Source organism: Pelophylax lessonae (genome assembly GCF_965119305.1).
Source record: "Pelophylax lessonae genome assembly, chromosome: 8".
In the NCBI taxonomy this organism is placed as follows: Eukaryota; Metazoa; Chordata; class Amphibia; order Anura; family Ranidae; genus Pelophylax; species Pelophylax lessonae.
In genome coordinates, this window is record NC_138775.1 from 111,248,986 (window position 1) to 111,273,537 (window position 24,552).

General features: G+C 45.2%; 1 protein-coding gene across 1 annotated transcript in view; it reads right to left on the minus strand.

Annotated features, from left to right (window-relative positions):
* CACNA1I (calcium voltage-gated channel subunit alpha1 I) overlaps nt 1-24,552 on the minus strand; it is a 2,042,880-nt gene that overhangs the window by 252,173 nt on the left and 1,766,155 nt on the right. Inside the window, exon 29 of the mRNA XM_082266478.1 lies at nt 20,904-21,025. Coding sequence (XP_082122604.1) covers nt 20,904-21,025 — 122 coding nt within the window. The remainder of the gene's footprint in view (nt 1-20,903; nt 21,026-24,552) is intronic.

Sequence of the window (24,552 nt, forward strand, 5' to 3'; positions counted from 1 at the left end):
GCAATCTTTCGTGTGAAAAGTTGAAGGACGGTCTTTTATGGCTTCAAATGTATCTATGTTTCTGGTTGCACAGAAATTAAGACTTCTCTGTAGTAACTCCAGCTCATGAATAGAAAGATCATGTTTGGATAAGTTGATAATGTTTAGTGAATCTGACTGATGTGATTTGGTGCAAGGAGAAATGATGTCGGAATGACGTGAAATGCGATCAAGTGAAATGGGTCAGGAGGAAGCTACGTTTTTTGCTCCTGACCGTGAAGGTAAAGTACCCAAAACCACAAGTGCATTAGTGACCACAGAATTAGAAACTGAATCAGAGACAATAGAATTATGTCCCAAAGAAGTGTTACCTGTACCACTTTGTGCAAAAAGACCAAACAGAGGTTTGAAAGAGGAAGCAGACAAAGAAGGTGGTGACAGAACATCAGTGGTGCGTTTTTTAGGAGATCTTGAGCCAGAACCTTCCCGAAAGGGTCGTTGTTCATTTTTTCTAGAGGTTTTCTTCCTAGAAGTTTGGGATGAAAAACTTCTAGGAAGAAAACCTCTAGAAAAAATAAACAATGACCCTATGTCCAACCAGAAACATACAGTAGATAAATTTGAATCCATAAAAGACCTTCAACTTTTCACACGAAAGATTGCTTTGAAATGACTATGACAAAATATAAGCTTGATACACCACTTTCCAAGGTTGAACAGGAGGCAATTGAAAATCTCATTAGTCTTTTAGATGACAATGAGTCTCCCGATCTGATTGATACCATAGATCTTGATTCTCTCTTAATGACTCCTGCCCATGATTCTAATAAAATATCTTCTTTAAGAAAGAAATCTGACATGTACCCCTCCTCAAGTCTAAATGCCAATATTTCATCATTCTTAAAATTAACAACTAAAGAAATTCGAGGATTGAAAATTAAATCACCAAGAGACAATCTCTCTCCTGGTGAAAGACAAGCACTAATTGATCTCACTTCACTCAAAGATATCACCATTAAAGCTTCAGATAAAGGAGGCAATACTGTCATCATGGACAATGATCTATACGTGCAGATGTGCATGGATATCCTCAATAACAGGGACTGGTATTGTCCAATCTCTCTGGGGCACATAAAAAAATTCAACATGGAATTCGTTGGTCAACGTGATTCCCAAGCACTTATGGGAATTTCTACGCACTCTCTTTCCAGTTGTCCCTATGTTTTATGCACTCCCTAAAGTGCACAAAAACCCTAACCAACCTCCTGGAAGACCAATTATTTCCGGCAATAGATTTCCTGATCTTTGCGGACAGTATTAGGACAGGAGATGTATCAGGACTCCCCTGGAGGAAAGCTAACGTGATTCCGATATTCAAAAAGGGTCAGAGGCATATCCCGGGAAATTATAGGCCTGTCAGTCTGACATCAGTAGTATGTAAACTTCTGGAGGGGATGATAAGGGACTATATCGTAGAGTTTGCTAAGGACAACAGCATCATTAGTAGTAACCAGCACGGGTTTACAAATGGGCGTTCTTGTCAAACCAATCTCTTAACATTCTACGAGGAGGTGAGCTGTGAGCTAGATAGGGGCAGACCAGTGGATGTGGTGTACTTGGATTTCGCTAAGGCGTTCGATACAGTTCCCCATAAGCGCTTAATTTATAAAATAAGGTCTGCAGGTATCGACAGCAGGGTTTGCTCTTGGATACGGAACTGGCTAAAAGGGCGTGTCCAAAGGGTGGTAATAAACAGCGCATACTCAGACTGGTCTGAGGTGGTAAGCGGGGTCCCCCAAGGCTCAGTCCTAGGACCAACCTTGTTCAATTTATTCATAAACAGCATTGAGGACGGGATCTGTAGTTCAATATCAGTTTTTGCAGATGACACAAAATTAGGCAGGGCAATAACAGCACAGCATGCAGCAGATATCCTACAGAATGACCTGGACAAAATAACGGAGTGGGCAACGACTTGGCAAATGAGGTTTAACGTGGAGAAGTGTAAGGTTTTGCACTTGGGGACTAGCAACATAAAAGCACAATACACGTTAGGAGGGGAACCCCTGGGAGAATGAAAAATGGAGAAGGATCTGGGAGTATTGGTGGATGATAGACTAGGCAACAGCATGCAATGTCAAGCGGCAGCTGCCAAAGCCAGCAGAATATTAGCATGCATTAAGAAAGGGATGTATTCCAGAGATAAGACTATAATCCTTCCACTTTATAAAACTCTGGTCCGACCGCATCTGGAGTATGCTGTCCAGTTCTGGTCACCAGTCCTCAGAAGGGATGTGTTGGAGCTGGAGAGGGTCCAGAGAAGGGCAACTAAACTAATTAGGGGATTGAAGGACCTTGATTATGAGGAGCGTCTGCAATCGCTTGATTTATTCTCCCTGGAGAAGAGACATGATAGCAATTTTTAAATATCTCAATGGGGATCTAGGCTTAGAAGAAAAGCTGTTCAGTCGCAGGGATTGCACGAGGACTCGGGGGCATACAATGCGATTAGAGGAGAAGCGTTTTAACCTCAGGCAACGTGGGGGGTTCTTTACTGTTAGGGCTACAAGATTGTGGAATTCTCTACCACAAGAGGTGGTTTCTGCAGGTAATATGGTGGCTTTCAAAAGACTTCTAGACGTAGATCTCAAGGATCAGAACATTCAGGGGTATGCGAGATGAATACAGCCACACACACCTACACAGGTTGAACTGGATGGACTATTGTCTTTATTCAACCTCACCTACTATGTAACTATGTAATAGGGCGTTGACCGAAAATATACGTCGGTTTATTGATGAACAGTTGAGACCTCCGGTAGCAAGCCTTCCTAGCTATATTCATGATACTCCCCATCTCTTACAGTTTTTGGATGGCTTATACATCGCCGAAGAGGCCATTTTGGTCTCAATCGATGTAGAGGCCCTATACTGCTCAATCCCCCATTGAAAAGGCATTTCAGTTATTGACCAGTTTCTGTCACAAAAGGACAGATCCACTTGGAAATTAAATGACTTTATCATCAGAGCCCTTCAATTCCTTATTACCCATAATATATTTTCTTTCCACGGCTCCCACTACCTCCAGGTGCAGGGTGTGGCTATGGGGACGTGCTGCGCACCCTCATATGCCAACCTGTACCTGGGGGAGTGGGAGTAGAATTTGTTTTCAGCAGATGATCTTATATCATTCTCTAGCTGCATCTTGTTATGGTATAGATACATCAATGATATGCTGCTGGTATGGGAGGGCCCAACTGACACCTTACAAAATTTTCTGACTGCTTTGAATTTGATCACTTACAATTTAACATTCACAATGAATCATAGCCTTACATCTATAACGTTCTTAGATATCACCATTTTTAAAGGACCTAAAGGAGAAATTTCCACTTCCACTTTAAAGAAAACCGACGGAGGGCAATAACGTTGTCCAATTCTCAAGTTTTCACCCCAAGCCCCTACTTAAATCAATTCCCTACAGCCAGTACCTGCGCATACGTAGAAATTGTTCAGATGTAATCAGTTTTAAAAAGGAGGCTGATAACTTACGTGATATATTACTTACTAGGGGTTATTCCCATACATGCCTCAAAAAGGCCTACAAAAGAGCAACTATTCCATCTAGACATACATCCCTATACGGCCAAAAGAAATCCACCAAGAATGACAATACCAGAATAATCACCAGATTTAGCCAGCACTCAGAGGTTAGAGGCATTGTCAACAAATACTGGCACCTGCTCACCATGGATCCCCAGATTTGCCCCTTGATACCAGTCAAACCAGCAATCACTTACAGAAGAGCAAAATCTGTTTGTGATTATTTGGTGCACAGTTAATTTAAAGAGGATAGTCGTGGTGATCCATGCAAATATCTGGGTACCTTCCGGTGTGGAGGGTGCAATTATTGCCAGTTTATGTGGACTGATTAAAAAATAAGACTCCCTAATGAGACATTCTTTAAACACAAAAATTACGCCAACTGTATGTAGCAGGTTTTCCAGGCCTGTGGCCTAATGTGGGTCTGCCATCGGTACCAGTTACCTCTCCAGCCCATGTGAGCTGCGACCCTGGGTGTGAGCACTGAGACATCGACAACTCCGGCATCTTTGTTTGTTGTTTTATTTGATTTAAAGGGGATGGGAGAAGGGGATGAGTGGGATACTCCTTTAGGCTTCAACTTTATACACTTGGGACTTTGTTCCTGAAAAATGCCTGTTGGCGCTTCCTTGACGCCGGCCGGCGCCAGCCAACGCTCACTAACTCAGAGCACTCTGTCCCTCAATAGAAGTGCTGAATCCTCGACTTGAAGTCCAGAAGATACAGGACTATGAATTGTAGAACTGCTGACACTGCTGAACTGCAAAGTCACTGAATACTTCCCTCCCACCTTGCACTGGCTTGAGGTAGAATGTTGTAAGATCCTGGAAAACGGCAACTTCCAACTAGCACATTCTGTACAATTCAGGGCCCAACTGTAGGTGCCCCCTTTCATCCTGAACTCTTCAGGGTCCACTGACTATGTACCCCCTCTGTCACTTCAGGGCCCTCAACCTAGGTACCCCCTTTCACCAGTAGCTTGCACTGGATCCCCAAACCTCCACCGGAGTGGTCGTCTCTAACTTCAGGCAGACCCCCAGGGGCAATCCTAAGTACTCACAACTTGTGTAGGCTTTCCTGGGACTGGACCCCTCTGACTCTCCGCAGGTTCTCGGCACACCAGATCCCCTCAACTTAGCTTATTACTATCTGGATCTGCAGGCAACACCCAGAGATCATCTTCTGCAGACAGGGGGAGAGACAGCCATTCTCTTCCTCCTGGGACTCTGCTCCCGCCAAAGACATTGTGTCATGCACCACCCCCAGACTTATACCCACTCCTAGAATTCTTTGCAGCATAATGTGCATTCTGGGGTAGTTACAAGCCTGGATGTGTCCCCTGATTGGGTTTCCTCCACTGCCCTATGGGAAGCCTCTCACAGGAGCCAGTGGGGAGACTCCCCCTTCAGCAGGCACACCTGGAAACCATGACACCCTGACTAAGCAAATCACAGCCCTGCTGTTAGGCAGACAAGGCTCACTATACCTTTACCTAGCACCTACCTGTAGGGAGCTGCATGTAAAACAATGGGCGTTGTATACTTACTGACCTGCGACTGTGGTTGCTTTTATGTAGGGAAAACTATCCAGGAATTCTGGAAAAGAGCCTACTGCCATGTCTCGAGCATGAAGACGTGCAATCCAGATCTCCCTCTGGGCAGACTCGTCACAGCCGTACATGGTGGTAGGTTCCCGAATATCAAATTCTTGATTCTTGATCAGGTCTATCCTCCCCTTCGCCTGGAACAAGAAAATCCTACAATGCGAACTTCGCTGGATATTTAATTTGAGGGCCACCTCTCCCCCCCGGCCTCAATGAGGCGATGAACTTCAGGCCCTTTTTGGAGGGCTATTCCTCAGGAAGTTGGGACAAAGATAACTGAATACATGTGGCAGTTTAAGTTGCAATATAGTAATAGCAGGATGTTCCCATCCACATTTATTATCATTTTCTCATTACATCAAACAAGTGCTCTGTTGCCTATTCCTGTCTGTCATCATTGTGATAGGGCTTTTTCTGCTATATACTGTGCATATATATATTTTCTTATTATATGTATATATTTTTTTTATTACTCCCATATACAAGGGGTTTCCCTTTTTCTTTTTTTTTTTTGTATTTTCTGTTTCACATCTCTGGCATGCTCTGTTGCTGTACAGACAACATACATATTAGACATGATATCTATCCTTGTACAAATTGCATACTCTCAATGTTGCTATGTTTGCCAACATGGCCCTGAATATATTACATGTAAATGATCTGTCCACTCCTTCTTGTATTTTCCATGTTCTCTTAGCGTGTTCTCTTGTGGTGGAGCCTTTTTATGTGGTTCACCGGGCACACCCAGGTCGTTAACATTATCTATGTGATGTTTCCATCATTTGGGACCAGGATGTGGTTTGTTTTGGGTTGAGGGCAGGTCCCTCCCCTCTGCCTCATCTGGCTCCCTTCTGCGTCGGTGTGTCGTTGATGCAGGACTTGGCCCCACCTCCCCCTGTGGGGCAGGGTTCCGCACCATCCGCAGAGGGACCAGCGTGGAGCGCAGGCACCACTTCCGGTGGCGGCGTCATTTCCTTTGATGTTAGCACCCCCATTCGGCCCCACCTCTGTACTTCATTTTTGGCATCCTATTTAAGGATGGAGGTGGATACTTCCTCCCTCTGATCCAGACGGCTGGTGTGTTTGGCCAATTCTGCTTGAGCCTGTGTGTCTCTTACATCCACCTTAGGTATGTTCAAGTGTACTACTCACTTTTCAGTCCCTGGCGGTTTGCTGTGCTAAGGTTATGATTTCATATGTTGGTGTTTGCATGCCCAATATAATACACAATGTCTGAGGTACTTTGAATGTATTGTGGTTTTCGTTGGGAGTTCTCCCTTCCTCCATTGCTAGATTACCTATGGCATTAACCTTTTTTACTCTAGCTCCCCCTTTTTGACCCCTAGTGAAGATAGAACAATTACCCGCTTGGTAGCATGGTTCCATGTAATAATTATTTTTGGTCCATGTTACAGGGTTTTTTCTTTAAGTTCTGTTGATTACCGTACAAGTAGATATGTTTTTTCATCAGGTCTTCACACTATTTTTGGGTTCTCTTTTGTCCATATGGGGTGACCACTTGCCCTCTAGAGTTTCTTATGGGTTCACCCCCAACTAGCACAATATAGTAGCTTTTTATACCCTTAAAAACACCTCACCCATTCTAGCATGCATAGCCAGGTGCAGCTGTGTCTGTCATATCTGTGCATGTATGTGTAATATATATGTGTATATATATATATATATATATATATACAGTATATGCCCAAACATGAACTATTTATTGTTCATTGTATTGATTTTTAGTACCCTGGTACATCTATCTTGGTGCTGCTTCTCTGCATTCTGGTCTCGCTGGACCTGCATTGCTCTGGCTTCCTCCTCTAGACTGCTTTGACCGTGGACCCAGTTTACCTGCAGGGGTTGGACAGTTCATCTTTGCTTTTACTGTTTTGGCTGTAAAATTTAGACTCATCTATGCCATGTAAGTAACAGTGTGTTCTATCTAGTGAAACTATTATGCTTTACATCATGAGGATACTGTTTATGTATATTTGATATGTAGTATGCTTACAGTTTATTTTCTATTTTTTAGAAGTACTGTTTGTATTACTTTATACTCTACAACACCCCTGAAGACGGATGGTATATCCAGAAATGCGTTGGGTGTATAACCATACTTTGCTTCTTGAATTGTACTGTTAATCATATGATTACATAGTTACATAGTTACATAGTAGGTGAGATTGAATAAAGACAACAGTCCATCCAGTTCAACCTGTGTAGGTGTGTGTGGCTGTAATCATCTCACATACCCCTGAATGTTCTGATCCTTGAGATGTACGTCTAATAGTCTTTTGAAAGCCACCATACTACCCACAGAAACCACCTCTTGTGGTAGAGAATTCCACAATCCTGTAGCCCTAACAGTAAAGAACCCCCCACGTTATGATGATGTTGTTTTAGGGCTAGCCACCCATTCTTGTATCTCTTTATATATATATTTTTTGTCACACATTATTTCTATCATTTTATTGCTTTCTTTAATAAAATATGTTTTTTATTATACATATATTTCCCACTTTTGTAGTGTAAAACTTTATTACTACAACTTTAAGACCTTTAAAGTCCCAACGGGGGAGTTGCTCCTCCTTTTTGTTGTCCATTAGGGATGTCGGTCTTACCTTAAGTCTCCATGTCTCCTCAGCCAATCCCAATAAATCTTCTAATAAGGACCCTAGTTCTGATGACCTGGGGGTCCCCAAGGAATTACCTTAATTTGCAGGTATTTTATCTCACATCCTGTTCTGGCTATGGGACAGGAAGTGAGGGAAAATCTCCCCAAAGGGATACAGCTGGCAAATAACAAACTGACAGGGCTTATAACTAGGGATGGCCTTGCGGTTCACCTAGCTTTGCTTGTTCGCAGCCCGTCGATTTTGCGAACACATGGCGTTGTTCGTGGTGGCCATATATTAGTTTACATTTAGGGGAACTTTGCCACAGCCATCAGGTGGAACGGGACAGCCAATTGAAACATTTCAGCACATGGACATACCCACTACCTTATAAATAGACCTGACCTGGCGGCCATTTCACATTCTTCTTTTTGTCAGTGTAGGGAGAGGTTGGCTGTGTGCAGCAGGGACAGACTGTCAGTGACCCAAATCGCTCTGTTAAGGTCCACAAATGTCCTTTTTTAAGGGCTGGTATTTGGTATAGGTGTACTATCTCTTTTGTCAGTGTAGGGAGAGGTTTGCTGTGTGCTCCAGGGACAGATCGTCAGTGACACAAATCGCTCTGTTAAGGTGCACAAAAGTCATTTTAAGGGCTGGTATTTGTTATAGGTGTGCAGTGCACTATATAGGGGTGTACTTCACTTATAATATACTTTGTAATATAGAAAGCATATTATAGTGGATTTGTATTGTGCACTGTGCAGCATTGTGATTGGTGTGTTGAGCGTTTCTGCAGCAATACTACAAACAGTGACAAAAGCACTTTTATGTGATAGACCAGAGGCCCCCCAATACCACATATTGAAGTGGGGTGTTATCTGAGTATACTTTTATAAGTGTATTTGTGTCCTGCACCAATATTGCCTCTTTTGCTGCGTTAACTCTGCTACATACAGTGCCAAATGTACTGGTCAATTTTTTGTACAACTGGTGTGATAAACCAGTGGCCTCCCAATACCACATATTGAAGTGGGGTGTTATCTGAGTATACTTTTATAAGTGTATTTGTGTCCTGCAACAATATTGCCTCTTTTGCTGCATTAACTCTGCTACACACAGTGCCAAACTCACTGGCCAATTTTTTGTACAACTGGTGTGATAAACTAGTGGCCCCCCAATACCACATATTGAAGTGGGGTGCTATTTAACAGTATACTTTTATAAGAGTGTATTTTAGTCCTGCAAAAATGTGGCCTCTTTTGCTGCATTAACTGTGCTACACACAGTGACAACAGTTACTGGCCAATTATTTGTAGAATTGGTGTGATACACCAGTGGCCCCCCAATACCACATATTGAAGTGGGGTGTTATCTGAGTTACTTGTCTAAGTGTATTTGTGTCCTGCAACAATGTTTCCTCTTTCGATGCGTTAACTCTGCTACACACAGTGCCAAACGTACTGGCCAATTTTTTTTACAACTGGTGTGATAAACCAGTGGCCCCCCAATACCATATATTGAAGTGGGGTGTTATTTAACATTATACTTTTATAAGAGTGTGATAAACCAGTGACCCTCCAATACCACATATTGAAGTGGGGTGTTATCTGAGTATACTTGTCTAAGTGCATTTGTGTCCTGCAAAAATTTGGCCTCTTTTGCTGCGTTAACTGTGCTACACAGAGTGTCAACAGTTACTGGCCAATTATTTGTAATTCCACAATTTGGCGGAACCTTTACAGACCCATTGATTTTCAATTCCAGTCTGAAAAATTAGGCATTCACAGGATAAAGAAGTAAGTGTCAGCCATTCCAGGCCCCAAAAATTAGCCCACATGCATTTACTTGACAGCTAAGAACATAGTATTCTGTGGCTGTAGGTACATTAGGCATTCACAGGATACAGAAGTAAGTGTCGGCCAGTATTGCCCCCAAATAATTAGCCCACATGGGTTTACCTGACAGCTAAGAACATAGTATTCTGTGGCTGAAGGTACATTAGGCATTAACAGGATACAGAAGTAAGTGTCGGTCAGTATAGGCCCCAAAAATTAGCCCACATGGGTTTACCTGACAGCTAAGTACGTAGTATTCTGTGGCTGAATGTACATTAGGCATTCACAGGATACAGAAGTAAGTGTCGGCCAGTATAGGCCCCAGAAATTAGCCCACATGCATTTACCTGACAGCTAAGAATGTAGTATTCTGTGCCTGAAGGTACATTAGACATTCACAGGATACAGATCTAAGTGTCAGCCAGTATAGGCCCCAAAAATGAGCCCACATGGGTTTAACCAACAGCTAAAAACGTAGTGTATTTGATGGCAAGAGGTACATTAGGCATTCACACAGGATACAGAAGTAAGTGTAGGCCTGTATAGGCCCCAAAAATTAGCTCACAGGGGTTTAACTGACAGCAAAGAACGTAGTATTTGATGGCTAGAGGTACATTAGGCATTCACACAGTATACAGAAGTAAGTGTCGGCCTTTATAGGCCCCAAAAATTAGCTCACGTGGGTTTAACTGACAGCAAAGAACGTAGTATTTGATGGCTGAAGGTATATTAGGCATTCACAGGATACAGAAGTAAGTGTCGGTCAGTATAGGCCCCAAAAATTAGCCCACATGGGTTTACCTGACAGCTAAGTACGTAGTATTCTGTGGCTGAAGGTATATTAGGCATTCACAGGGTACAGAAGTGTCGGCCAGTATAGGCCCCAAAAATTAGCCCACGTGCTTTTACCTGACAGGTAAGAATGTAGTATTCTGTGGCTGAAGGTACATTAGGCATTCACAGGATACAGAAGTAAGTGTCGGCCAGTATAGGCCCCAAAAATTAGCCCACATGCATTTACCTGACAGCTAAGAATGTAGTATTCTGTGGCTGAAGGTACATTAGGCATTCACAGGATATAGAAGTAAGTGTCGGCCGTAAAAGGCCCCAAAAATTAGCCAACATGGGTTTACCTGACAGTTAAGAACGTAGTATTCTGTGGCTGAAGGTACATAAGGCATTCACAGGATACAGAAGTAAATGTCGGCCAGTATAGGCCCCAAAAATTAGCCCACATGGGTTTAACTGACAGCTAAGAACATAGTATTTGATGGCTAGAGGTACATTAGGCATTCACACAGGATACAGAAGTAAGTGTCTGCCTGTATAGGCCCCAAAAATTAGCCAGTGAGTTTGGCACTGTGTGTACCAGACTTACTGTAACACAACAAAAGAGGCAATATTGTTGCAGGACACAAATACACTTGTAAAAGTTTACTCAGATAACACCCTACTTCAATATGTGGTATTGGGGGGCCATTGGTGTATCACACCAGTTCAAAAAATTGGCCAGTGAGTTTTGCACTGTGTGTACCATACTTAACTCAGCAAAAGAGGCAATATTGTTGCAGGACACAAATACACTTGTAAAAGTAAACTCAGATAACACCCCGCTTCAATATGTGGTATTGGGGGGGGGGGGGCACAGGTTAATTACAACAGTTCTACAAATAATTGGCCAGTAACTGTTGTCACTGTGTGTAGCACAGTTTACACAGCAAGAGGCCAAATTTTTGCAGGACTAAAATATACTCTTAGAAAATTATACTGTTAAATAACACCCCACTTCAATATGTGGTATTGGGGGGCCACTGGTCTATCACAAAAATTTGGCCAGTGAGTTTGCCATTGTGTGTATCAGACTTAACTCAGTAAAAGAGGCAAAATTGTTGCAGGACACAAATAAACATGTAAAAGTATACTCAGATAACACCCCACTTCAATATGTGGTATTGGGGGGGCCATTGGTCTATCACACCAGTTATAATAAATTATAAGTGCTTTTGTCACTGTGTGTAGTATTGCTGCAGCAACGATCAGTCACCACACCTGTCACAATGCTGCACAGTGCACAATAATACTACTAATCCACTATAATATGGTTTCTACAAAGTATATTATACTGTGGATTACCCCCCCCCCCTTTTTTAGTGCACTGCACAGCAATACCAAAAAATTTGCAGCCCTTTAAATGACTTTTGTGGACATTGACAGAGCGATAAAAAAATAAAGAAAAAATTAAAAAAGAATAGAGCGATTTGTGTCACTGCTGCCGATCTCTAACTGCCCCTAAAGCACAGACTGGATACCTGCCCCTAACCTGAAAAGAGACTGGACCTATAGCAAAAATTGCAGCCCTTTAAATGACTTTTGTGGACATTAACATAGCGATTTGTGTGACTGCAGCCGATCTCTCTAACTGCCCCTAAAGCACAGACTTGATACCAGTCCCTATACTGAAGAGCCTGTAATAGGCCTATACCAAAATTGACATTAACAGAGCGATTTGTGTCACTGCAGATGCCGATTTCTAACTGCCCCTAAAGCACAGACAGAATACCTGTCCCTATACTGAAGAGAGACTGGACCTATACCGAAATACCAGCCCTGGAAAGGACTTTTGTGGACATTAACCGAGCGATTTATGTGACTGCTGCCGATCTCTAACTGCCCCTAAAGCACCGACTGGATACCTACCCCTAACCTAAAAAGATACTAGTAGACCTATACCGAAATACCAGCCCTGAAAAGGACTTTTGTGGATCTTCACAGAGCTATTTGTGTCTGGCAATCTCTCCCTCATAAGCACAGCAGACCTCTCCCTACACTGGCAAAAAGCGGAATGTGAAATGGCCGACAGCTCAGGTCTATTTATAGGGTAGGGGGCATGTCCATGTGCTGAAATGTTTTAATTGGCTTTCCCGTTCCACCTGACGGCTGTGTCATGGGTCAAAGTTCTCCCCAATGTAAACTGATATGGCCGCCGCGAACAACGCCATGTGTTTCAAAATTGGCGGGTAGCGAACAAGCAAAATTCGCCACGAACTGACCGCTGGACGAACCGCAAGGCCATCTCTAATCCTGATGGTTCATATACGCCAAGGAATTATTGGACTAGACTCTCACATGTGGGCATACCAGAAGGCTTGGACTTTGCAGAAAGGACAGCTGTATGGCTTGCAGCTCGAGCAGGTTAATTAACAACCTGGATTCTTCAGCTCATCATTACCCCTGCACCAAAAGAGAGCCTAATACAACTAAAGAGATTTTGCATTTGTGATGAGGATCTTCTGTGGGGTAAGAGATCTGCCTAAGGTGAATTTTGGATACCAAAGGCACCACTGTAGGGATGCCCTGCACTGTGGTTAAAGACTAATCTTGATGTGTAGGAATAAATTATATCTGTCTGGTCTGGATATATTCTCTCTCTCTGTAGGGTTCTGTTATGAAATGAAGCCAATAGGACTGCCTCAAAACAGAAGGCCTTTAGCCCCAGCAACAGACCCCCATACTGTTGCATAATGAGCAATGGTGCTGAATTGCAATGTTTTAGTTTCGCTGTGAAGAAGCCAGGATGTTCCCATAGTAAAGGGAGGTTATGACCAACCTGGCCGATTCCATTTAGAATTTTCAGATTCTCAGATATTTGTTGAGGCCCTTGGGAGAGTTTTCTTTTTTTTATATACTTTTTTTTCTCTTTTATTTAACAAGTTCCCTAAGTTATAGCATGGGCAAGTGACAGGACCTCATTATAGACACATCAGGGGTCGATTAAATCCCCATTTTCTCTCCTGTCCTCCACTACAGCCAATTCGGCTTCCTTAGTTACCTCTATTTAGCTTGGGGTAAGGGGGGGGGGGGTATAAGAAGTTTAGTCCTCACCACTGTAAAAGAGATCATCCAATCACCTGCTGGAAACTGGAAATAAATTATGTCAAGCCATGACTTCAGCTGCAGTAATACGTTTGTTTTAACCACTTCAAGTCCAGGAAGTTTTAAAATGTCCTAAGGTCCTGAAGTAGTTCATGTACACATTTTGATGAAAATTGTGTTAAATAATGTAGCTAAAGCATTATTCAGAGATGTAATTGTTGTGTAACTCGGTAAAAGAATAGAACATGAATTTGTACTAATGTAAGAAACTGTACAATATAACCATACAGGTTAGAGCATGAAGGGACTAAGCAATCAAAAAGCCCTCATTGTGACAGACCTGCAGCTTTGCTTCTGACCTGTCACCTCTATTTCCAAAGACCAGCAGGCATGGTGGTACATGTTATACAGCATACTTGTGAAACACTGTCCCTTTAAGTGCAAAATAAATAAAGGTTTTTTATACCGCTGACCCTTTGAAGATCACAAACAATTAAACATCCGTTATATAAGCATGTAAAATTATATTATAAATAATTAAAGTCCTATCACATGCTGTGCAATATGCACCACACTCCAAAGAAATGTAACTTCTTAAAAGCAGTGAAAAGTTCTTTAATGCCACCAAGATATAGCCAAACTCCTTACCATGTGGTCTGACCTCTTATTGATGGAGGTCATCAAATGCTTTTAACTCACACAGGTAGCATACAGGAACCACAGGGCACTTACTTTGGAACTCCCAAGACACTTGCTTCAAAGCAATTTGGCAAATATCAATCTACATACATCATCAAATGAGGACCATGTGTGTGAGTCTGATGATTTCAGACTGCATTCCGTGACTCATTAAAAATAACATCCTTGACAGATGTGATCTGACCGGGCTCCGCACACTGACACCCTGCATCTGCCTTCATCCGCACTAGGACAAGACGTCTAGCCTCCCAAGACACCCCATACGACAGCATGAGGCGCGGAGGTCCTGGCCAGCCAAAAAAACCTGGGCACAAACAGACCTACCCTCTCAGTTCATCGCGGCCTACATCCTCTCCTCAGCCCTCAGTCTCCAAGATGGCGCCGGGCGGGACGGACGCGCACGGGGCGCCGGACTCCGGGCAGCCCCCCACAGCGGACCGGACACTGGCCACTACTTCCGCAGCATCCCTGGAGGTACATTATGCCCAGGAGGGGGGAGACATTCCGGCCATGATACAGGGACAGAGCTCCCCATGCCCCTCATCCCCAGCACTTTTTTCAGGCCTGCGGCCTAATGAGGGATCCCCGGCCTCCTCACTGGACAAACAGATGGCTGATATGGCTGAATTGGCCTTCAGCCAGCATAGTCAGCAGAGCCCCACTCAGTCCTTCCTGGATTCTAATCATGCGAACACACCGCCTGTATATGCGGGTGATGCAGTGCTTATAGCCCGCTTCTCCAACTTATTGCAGCAGGAACTTTCTAAGGCTTGTACAATCATCACGACTGATCTTAAACAAGATTTCCAGTCGATTGGGACCAGACTAGACACTATAGAAACTAAAATGGACGGTACTATTGCAAGGGTTAACCAGAACTCCCGCATGATCTCTGAGCTACATGAGCGCCTGGAGGAGGCCTACTCTAAAATCGAGGACCTGGAGAACAGGTCCCGCCGGTTCAACATACGTATTAGGGGGCTCCCTGAAGCGGTGGTGGATCTGGAAAGCACGGTCCAGGAACTTATGAAGGAACTGATTCCTGATTTAAGGCCCCATCAACTGGAAATTGTAAGTCCGCAGGGCACTTATGGCCCCACGGCAAAATGGCCTCCCCCGAGATGTGGTGGTTAAGCCTCACTACTATGGGGTGAAGGAAAAGTTTATGTCAGCTGCTAGACTTAAGCCCGACCTATCCCTTTTGGGTACTCCTGTCCAACTCTTTACGGACTTGGCTCCTTCCACAATACAGAAAAGAAGAACCATGAAGCTGCTATTGCAACAGCTCATCAAGCAACAGATAAAGTATCGCTGGTCCTTTCCCTTTAAGCTCTCCTTTACCTACAATGGCAAATCCCATTCCTTTACCAAGTTCAATGATGGGGAAGATCTCCTACTTCAACTGGGCATCATTTCCAAAGAGTCGTCCTCCCCCAGACAGGGAGAGGGGAATGATGGTTCGCTTTCGCCCATCTGGACCACACCGAAGCTTCGGTCCCACCGTCCCCCCTCCCGCAGAGATGTTCAGCCCACCTGAAGCAGACTGCGCCATGTTATAAGGCTCTGTTTTTGGCTGCACATGTAGTGCCCTGTCACTTTGACTGGTGACCCCTGTCCAGGGTGTCTCTCTCGGTCCTGGGACTGTTCGGTGTCCCTGGACCAGAGTTGGGGTTCTTCAGTTTAAAAATAGTTTTAGGTCTTGTCCTGACCTTTTGGATATATGTTTGCAGGTTTTGGTGTACACGCTTGCCACCTATTTTTGTGTACCCTTGCCTTCATCCTTTGGGGTGGGGGCAATGTTGCACTCGGTAGTTAGGCTGGGCCCGGAGACCGGTGTTAGCCTATGGGCCTTCTGGTCCACCTATTTCCCTTTCCCTTTTTGCCTTACTCTCTCTTTGATTCTTGCTCTTTCTCTTCTCTGGCTCGTTTTCCCCTCCCTTCCTCTCTTCCCTTGTCCCCCTATATATTTGTATATTGCCCTTATGATTTTTTTTTCTTTTTTAGGCTTCATATCCTACTGGTGGATGCCTGGAGGGAATGTAATCCCTCTACTAAGGACTAAACTTTTTTCTCCCACGTCCATCATACGTACTCTAGAATTGACCATATCTTGGTACAGACAATGCTGCCCTACATCACTTCTGTGAAAATAATGGACACTTCATGGTTAGATCACTCCCCATTACGCATGACTCCATCTGATCTCTGGTCCCGACCCTCCCATCCCCATAGCGTCCCAATGCCTCTTTGCTGAGTGACCCGACCATTTGTTCGGAAGTGAAGATGGAGATACGTTGTTTTTTTTGCTACAAACCAGCCTTCTGATACGTCTCCCTCCAACAACTGGTCGGCACATAAGGCTACCATTAGAGGCAAGTTGCTTCAGTTGGCTGACAGGACTAAGAGGCATAATGACAGAGTTATTAAACAACAGGAGGCGCAGTTAGCCTCTCTACGGGCGGAACAGCGCAGTTTCCCGCACATTGATATTAGACATAAAATAGATATGGCACGGGCGGCCCTAAATCTTAGCCTTACTACGCGGGCGGAAAAATCACTCCGCTGGTCTAAACATAAATTTTACGCGTTAGGGGACAAGCCAAATACACTTTTGGCTAGGAAACTGAACCCTCGGAATTTTACTGCGGCACTTCCCAAGCTACGCCTTAAGAATGGCCAAATGTCCGAAAATCCGAAATCGGTGGTTGCAGAATTTTATGACTTTTGCTCAGATTTGTATATGGCACCGGAACGGTTCCAGTTTGCACAAGCGGACACATTTTTTGCAGACGTCCCCTTGCCTAAGCTCAGTACTGCTCACATGGAACTTATGGACAAGGATATTGATGAATCGGAAGTCATGGTTGCTATGAAGAGCCAGAATCCATCTAAGGCCCGGGTCCGGATGGATTTTCTGGTTACTATTACCGGAAATATGGGGAGCTTTTGATCCCTCATATGTGCTCCTATTTTAATGCCCTACGCAAGGGGGAGCCCCTTCTGTCCCACGAAAATAGCGCATTTATACATGTAATACCTAAACCAGGGAAGGACCACAGTGAATGTGCGAACTACCGCCCTATATCCTTGATCAATGTGGACTTAAAGGTCATGGCCAACAGGCTTAACTCCTTTTTAGCTTCCTATATGCACCCTGACCAGGCTGGGTTTGTGCCTGCTAGACAGGCCTCTAACCAAACCAGGAGGGTTATTGATGTAATCTCGGCCCTTCATTCTGATTGGGATGCTTGTGGACACAGGAAGGGGATGTTGCTCTCCCTGGATGTCCACAAGGCATTCGACCCCCTCTCCTGTATCTCCTATATGTGATGGAAAAATATGGGTTTGGCCCACTGTCTATCCTTAAGGTGTTATATGATAAACCGGAGGCCTTATCATATATCACAGATCGGCCCCTCTAGGGATCCATAGGGTACTAGACAGGGATGCCCTCTGTCGCCGTTGCTTTTCGTCCTGGCACTGGAGCCCCTGGCGATTAGCATCCGGCGACATCGGGATATTCACGGTCTTGCCTGTGGAGGGGTGGATAATAAGTGTCTGCTCTTTGCAGGCGACATTTTAATGTTGTTCTCCTCCCCGATTATCTCCATACCTAACCTATATAAAGTGCTTGGCCACTTCTCACGGATCTCGGGACTCACGGTCAATCATGCAAAATCTCGGGCACTGAATGTTTCTCTAGATCATAGCACGGTGGAGCTACTGAAACAAAACTTTTCTTTTCAATGGCAGGCTCAGGCTCTTCCCTATTTGGGGATCAACCTTACTCCCTCTTTACGCACTTTATATGCCATGAACTACCAGCCATTGTTTAGACAACTTTCGGAGGACCTCATCAGATGGCAACTTAGGCCCCCATCTTGGTTTGGCAGAATTCATTCCTTAAAAATGGTGGTACTTCCGAAACTGTTATATTTATTTCGTACCCTTCCTATACGACTTCATAAACTGGATGTTATTTCCTTTCAGAAGAAAATGCTTTCATTTGTTTTGGGTACTAAGAAGCCGCGGGTTAACAAGCGCACTCTCCACGCTCCCAGGGGGAGGGGGGGGCCTGGGGGTCCCGGACCTCTAAGTATTTTTATGCACCTCAAATAGCCCAGCTCATCAGATCCCATTCGGGGACCGCACTGCCTTTGTGGCTGCGGATGGAGTCTGTTTCTACTGGGGCTTACCCACTCTCTCACCTGCTGTGGCTCCCTGCCAGGTCCCACCCGGCCATTATGTGTCCTTCACTTTCTCTCTCCCTGGGGCTGGGGGATAGGCTTTCTAGGTAATTTCAATTTGTATCCCCGCACAGGCCGCTGGCCCCCTTGTTCGGAAACCCTGACTTTGCCCGGGCCTTGAGCCCCGGGCGTTCTCGTGGTGGACGAACAAGGTCTTGCTGTGAATCGCGGATGTCTGTGACCACAGGGGTCTTTTCACCAAACGGGTTTTGATGGAAAAGTTGCATATGCCAGAGTTCGAATGCTATCGCTATGCTCAAATTGCACACTACGCCAAGACTCTGTAATGCGGGTATGATCTCGCTTGTAGAACCTGATTGGAATTCTTGTGCAAACAATTTGATAAACTAAAGGGCCAAATTTCTCAAATATATGCTATTCTGACATCCTCCGATTCATGCAAACTAAGTTATATGGGGGCTTGGGAGGGGGACCTGCAGGAGACTCTGGACCTGGCGGATTGACATAAGCTAGCTGCCACTGCCTCTAGGTCCCCTATTAACACATCTATCATTGAGGCAAATTACAAGGTTCTCCTGCAATGGTATATGGTTCCTACACGGTTGGCGGCTTGTGTCCCGGGGGCTTCTCCGATGTGTTTCAGGGGCAGTGGTCAACAGGGGACGGCCTATCATGTGTGGTGGGTTTGCCCGAAAGTACGGCGCTACTGGATACGAATCTATAATTTTATTTATTCCTTGACCCAAGTGAACCTGAGGAAGTCCCCGCGACAGGCGTTGCTGGGGGAGATGGTGACGGATGCTCCCAAAGGAGCCAAATTGCTTATACGATTTCTTTTTGTGGCGGCAAGAATAGTGATAGCACGGTCCTGGTGCTCGGCAACAATACCCTTTGAAATGTTTAGAGCCAAATTGCCTTGGCTGATGATTAATGAACGTTTATCTGCTGTACTGAATGATAGGGTGAAGCTGTTTGAGAAGGTCTGGCATCCATGGATGCGATACTTGGAAGGAGACCCCCGGGCCGACTTGGGTTGAATGGTACCTCCTGGGCTTTTTGGGCCTCTTTGGGGGTGGAGTAGGCTTTTGCACTTGCTCCCCTTGGGGGTTGCCCCCTAGCTGCACCAGTCAGGGCTTTTATGCAAAGTTTATGTGTCTCTCCTCCCTCTCTCCCCCTTTCTCTCCTCATCCCCTCTTCCCCGTTATTGTTTTACCTTTCCAGTCCTATCCTTGGGAGGATGGTCATCTGCGGCCGCCCTGCCTGAGTTTATGGGTCCCCCCAACTTTTTCTTTGGGACCATATACGTTTGGGATTGCTTGGGATGGGGGGATGTGTTTTCTGATGTTATATGTATCATGTTTACCCATATCCCCACATTGCATTATTGAGTTTTACGTGGCGGATGGTTCATGTCACTGTGGACTTCTTGACACTGTCAGTTTATAATCACTGTTCCCTGTATTTGGGCTCTCTCCCGTGCCCCCTTTTCTTTGATTCCCTTTTTTCTTACTTATATTGTTGTATATTATTGCAAAATCTTTCTAATAAAAAATGATTGAAGTAAAAAATAACATCCTTGGGAAGCATCAATGCTGGTACATGTAGTTTCATAGTTTCAGCTTGCAAGGTTCCACTGTCACCTGTTATCCTAAAGGATTTGTTCAACATTGGTAGTTCCCCTGCTGTTGATTCAATTTTCTCACACACCCTGCAAGGGACTCTTACTTGCTTATCAGGCCTTAGTTCCCGGTCACTGCCTGCTTAGGTGAGCTAGAGGGCTGCGGCCTGGAAGAGAGCTGCAACACAACCACCTTCAGGAGCTCTGGAAAAGACTCAGCCTTTCCAAGGGTTCCCACATTCGCTGTCTATCGGTACCAAGAACCCTGTACACCTCTGTTTTTCATACATACTGTTACCCCTGTGTTACTCTAAGGCCAGAATCTCACAGTTGTAAAATACCTCTCTGCTCCTGCCTGTCTGTAAGGCCAGCAACCCAACTTCCTGCCATCCTTGTGAGTGCAGTATTCTGTGCTTTCCCAGATCATCTTCTCTTGTGCTTCCCTGATCCTGGTCAGCTATAGCTTGCATGGATTATGAACTGATTTGAGAACTTTTTGATTGCTCACCATAATCTGTATGACTATACTGTCCTTTAGGTTTCAAATCCTACTCCATAGAAGCTATGGTTTCCACACATGAGGGCACTGATGATGGTCAAATAGCCTGAAACCGCTGTATGCAACCTGGAACACATGGCTCTTAAATATTACATCTTATTTTCAATATACACCAGTAGTTCTGGATATGCATCTGGCTAATGGATGATAAAGCAATGATTTACATTTCTCTACCTTTTTTTCCGAGCAAGGAAAAATCCTTTTATTTTTTAGATATATCTTGGAATGAAACATGTGAATAACATCAGTGTAAAAAACTGTGAATGTACAAAGAGTTTTAAAAAAAAAAAAAAAAATCTGAATTTTACCTTCATTATTCCATTCCAATTATCTCCAGTAGATACCTGGAAGAGAGTCAAGAAGGCCATCCCAAAGTTCTCAAAGGTAGCATGGCGGCTCATTCCTTCACAAGGATGATCATTATCACAAACTGAAGAGTGAAAGCAAGACATTAGCATCTCTTCAGAATAATGTCTCATGCACACAGGTGTAAAAAAAAAAAAAAAAAAAAAACAATTTTTAAAGGATTTTTTTGTTTACAGATCTGAATGCAGGTGTATTGTTTTTAACCACTTCTGGACCACCGACTGTACATTTACTGCGGCAGGGCGGATGCTCTGTGCCAGATTACGTACCTAGTATGTGATCTGACACTTTTGGGTCTAGGGCATGCGTGCACGCCGCTGGCAACCCACATTCCCACCAGCACCCACCGATTACACAGGATGCAGGCAGAATGGCAATCTGCCTATGTAAACAAGGCAGATTGTCCTTCTGTGAGGATTGATCCTGTGTTTCTGCAAAACCAGAAAATGGATCTTTATCTTCCCCTAGTCAAAGCACCTCCCCCACAGTGAGTAAGCACAGGCTAGGCATACAGTTAACATATCATCACCCCTGATGTTAACTCCTTCCCAGCCAGTGTCATTAGTACAGTGACAATGTCGATTTTTTAGCACTGATCAATGTATTAGGGTCACTGGTCCCCAAAAAGTGTCAAAAGGGTGAGTATGGGATCCGATTTGTCTGCCACAATATTGCACTCCCGCTATAGGTTGCTCATTAAATGTAAAAATGTACAAATATATATATATATATATATATATATATATATCCCATAGTTTGTAGATGCTATAACGTTTGCGCTTAACCAATCAATATATGCTTATTGGGTTTTTTTTTTTACCAAAAATATGTAGCAGAAAACATATTAGCCTAAATTGATGAAGAAATTTGATTTTTTACATTTTTTTATTGGGTATATTTTATAACAGAAAGTGGAAAAATATATATATTTTTTATTTTTTATTTTTTATATTTATAGAGCAAAACATAAAAGCAAAAGAGGTGTTCAAATACCACCAAAAAAAGCTCTAATTGTGGGTGGGGGGTGGGAAGGTGGACAAAAATGTTATTGGTGTATAGTGTCGCACAACCCAGCAATTGTATTACAAAAAAATGGCCTGTCATAAAGGGAGGTAAAGCTTCCCGATGTCAAGTGGTTAATGGGGACAAGCACTTGGGTACATAAACATGCACTGCAGTCAGTCCTATAACTCAAATCAAACAATCTGTTTCTGAAGATATGTTTAATCAGGGGCGTACCAAGGGGTTGGCCAGATTGGCGCCCGCCAAGGGGGCAGGCCGAGGGGGGGGGGGGGCGCAAAAAAGTTGGCAGTGTTAGCAGTGATTTTTGCACCCTCAACTCAGCCTGTACCCCAGGCGCCCCCAGGCAGTGTGCGGCTCCAATCCTTGAGCCCGTACCACCACTCATCACGGTGAGACTCCTTCAACCTCCTCTCCCACGCAAAGCTGACTGGGGGACCCCCCCTCTCTCTCTGTCACACCCTTCTCTCTCACTCTGTCACCCCCTTCTCTCTCTCTCTGTCACACTCTCTCTCTCTCTGTCACCCCCTCTCTCTGTCACCCCCTCTCTTTCTCTCTCTGTCATCCCCCATTCTCTCTCTGTCTCCCCCCCTCTCTCTCTGTCTTCCCCCCTCTCTCTCTCTCACCCCCTCTCTCTCTGTCACCCCCTCTCTCTCTCTGTCCCCCCCTCTCCCTCTGTCACACTCAGTCTCTCTCTCTGTCACCCCTCTCTCTCTCTGTCACCGCCCTCTCTCTCTGTCACCCCCCCTCTCTCTCTCTGTCACCCCTCTCTCTTTCTCTCTCTGTCACCCCCCTCTCTCTGTCACCCCCTCTCTCTCTCTCTATCCCCCCCTCTCTCTCTGTCACCCCCTGTCTCTCTCTGTCACCCCCTCTCCATCTGTCACACTCACTCTCTCTCTGTCACCCCCCCTCTCTCTGTCACCGCCCTCTCTCTCTGTCACCCCCCTCTCTCTCTCTGTCACCCCCCTCTCTCTCTCTCCGTCACACCCTCTCTCTCTCTCTGTCACCCCCTCTCTCTCTCTGTCACACTCTCTCTCTCTCTCTCTGTCACCCCCTCTCTCTCTGTCACCCCCCTCGCTCTCTCTGTCACCCCCCCTCTCTCTCTGTCACCCCCTCTCTCTCTGTCACCCTCTCTCTCTCTCTCTGTCACCCCCTATCTCTCTCTGTCACCCCCTCTCTCTCTCTGTCTTCCCCCTCTCTCTCTCTCCATCACCCCCTCTCTCTCTGTCACCCCCTCCCTCTCTCTGTCACCCCCTCTCCCTCTGTCACACTCTCTCTCTCTCTCTGTCACCGCCCTCTCTCTGTCACCCCCTCTCTCTCTGTCACCCCCCTCTCTTTCTCTCTCTGTCACCCCCCCTCTCTATCTCTCTCTCTGTCTCCCCCCTCTCTCTCTCTCTCTGTCTCTCCCCTCTCTCTCTCTCTCCGTCACCCCCTGTCTCGCTCTGTCACCCCCTCTCCCTCTGTCACACTCACTCTCTCTCTCTCTCTCTGTCACCCCCCCTCTCTTTCTCTGTCACACACTCTCTCTCTCTGTCACTGCCTCTCTCTGTCACCCCCCTCTCTGTCTCTGCCACCCCCTCTCTCTCTCTCTCTCTCTGCCACCCCTCTCTCTCTTCCACCCCCCTCTCTCTCTGTCACCCCCTCTCTTTCTCTCTCTGTCACCCCTCTCTCTCTCTGCCACCCCCCTTTCTCTCTGACACTCTCTCTCTCTCTCTGTCACCCCCTCTCTCTGCCACCCCCTCTCTCTCCCTCTCTCTCTCTGTCACCCCCCTCTCTCTCTCTGTCACCCCCCTCTCTCTCTCTGTCACCCCCCTCTCTCTGTCACCCCCTCTCTCTGTCACCTCCTCTCTCTACCGCCTCTCTCTCTCTCTGTCACCCCTCTCTCTCGCTGTTACCCCCCTCTCTCGCTGTCACCCCCCTCTCTCTCTCTGTCCCCCTCTCTCTCACACTCTCTGTCACCCCCCTCTCTCTCTTTGTCACCTCTCTCTCTCTCTTTCTCTCTCTGTCACCTCTTTCTCTCTCTCTCTGTCACCCCCTTTCTCTCTCTCTGTCAACCCCCCCCTCTCTCTCTCTGTCACCCCCTCTCTCTTCTCTCTCTGTAACCCCTCTCTCTCTTCCACCCTCTCTCTCTGTCACCCCTCTCTTTCTCTCTCTGTCCCCCCTCTCTTTCTCTCTCTGCCCCCCTCTCTCTCTGTCAGCCCCCTCTCTCTCTGTCATCCCTTCTCTCTCTCTGTCACCCCCTCTCTCTCTCTGTCAACCCCCCCTGTCTCTCTGTCAAACCCCCCCTCTTTCTCTCTCTCTGTGTAAACCCCCCTCTCTTTCGGGGGGGGGGGCACCAATAAAGCTCCTCGCCAAGGGTGCTGGAGACCCTCAGTACGCCTCTGTGTTTAATGCACATATACCAGTTGCATAAAGTGCATTCTGGTATTAAAAAAGCAGGAGGATAGAAACTACAATTTTACATACTGGTATTTAAAAAAACAAATCTAAAAGCATTTTACTGATCATTTACGCAGGAACTTTTGTTCCAGGAAAAACTTGCCTATGTGATCAGTAAAATTCTTACAGTAG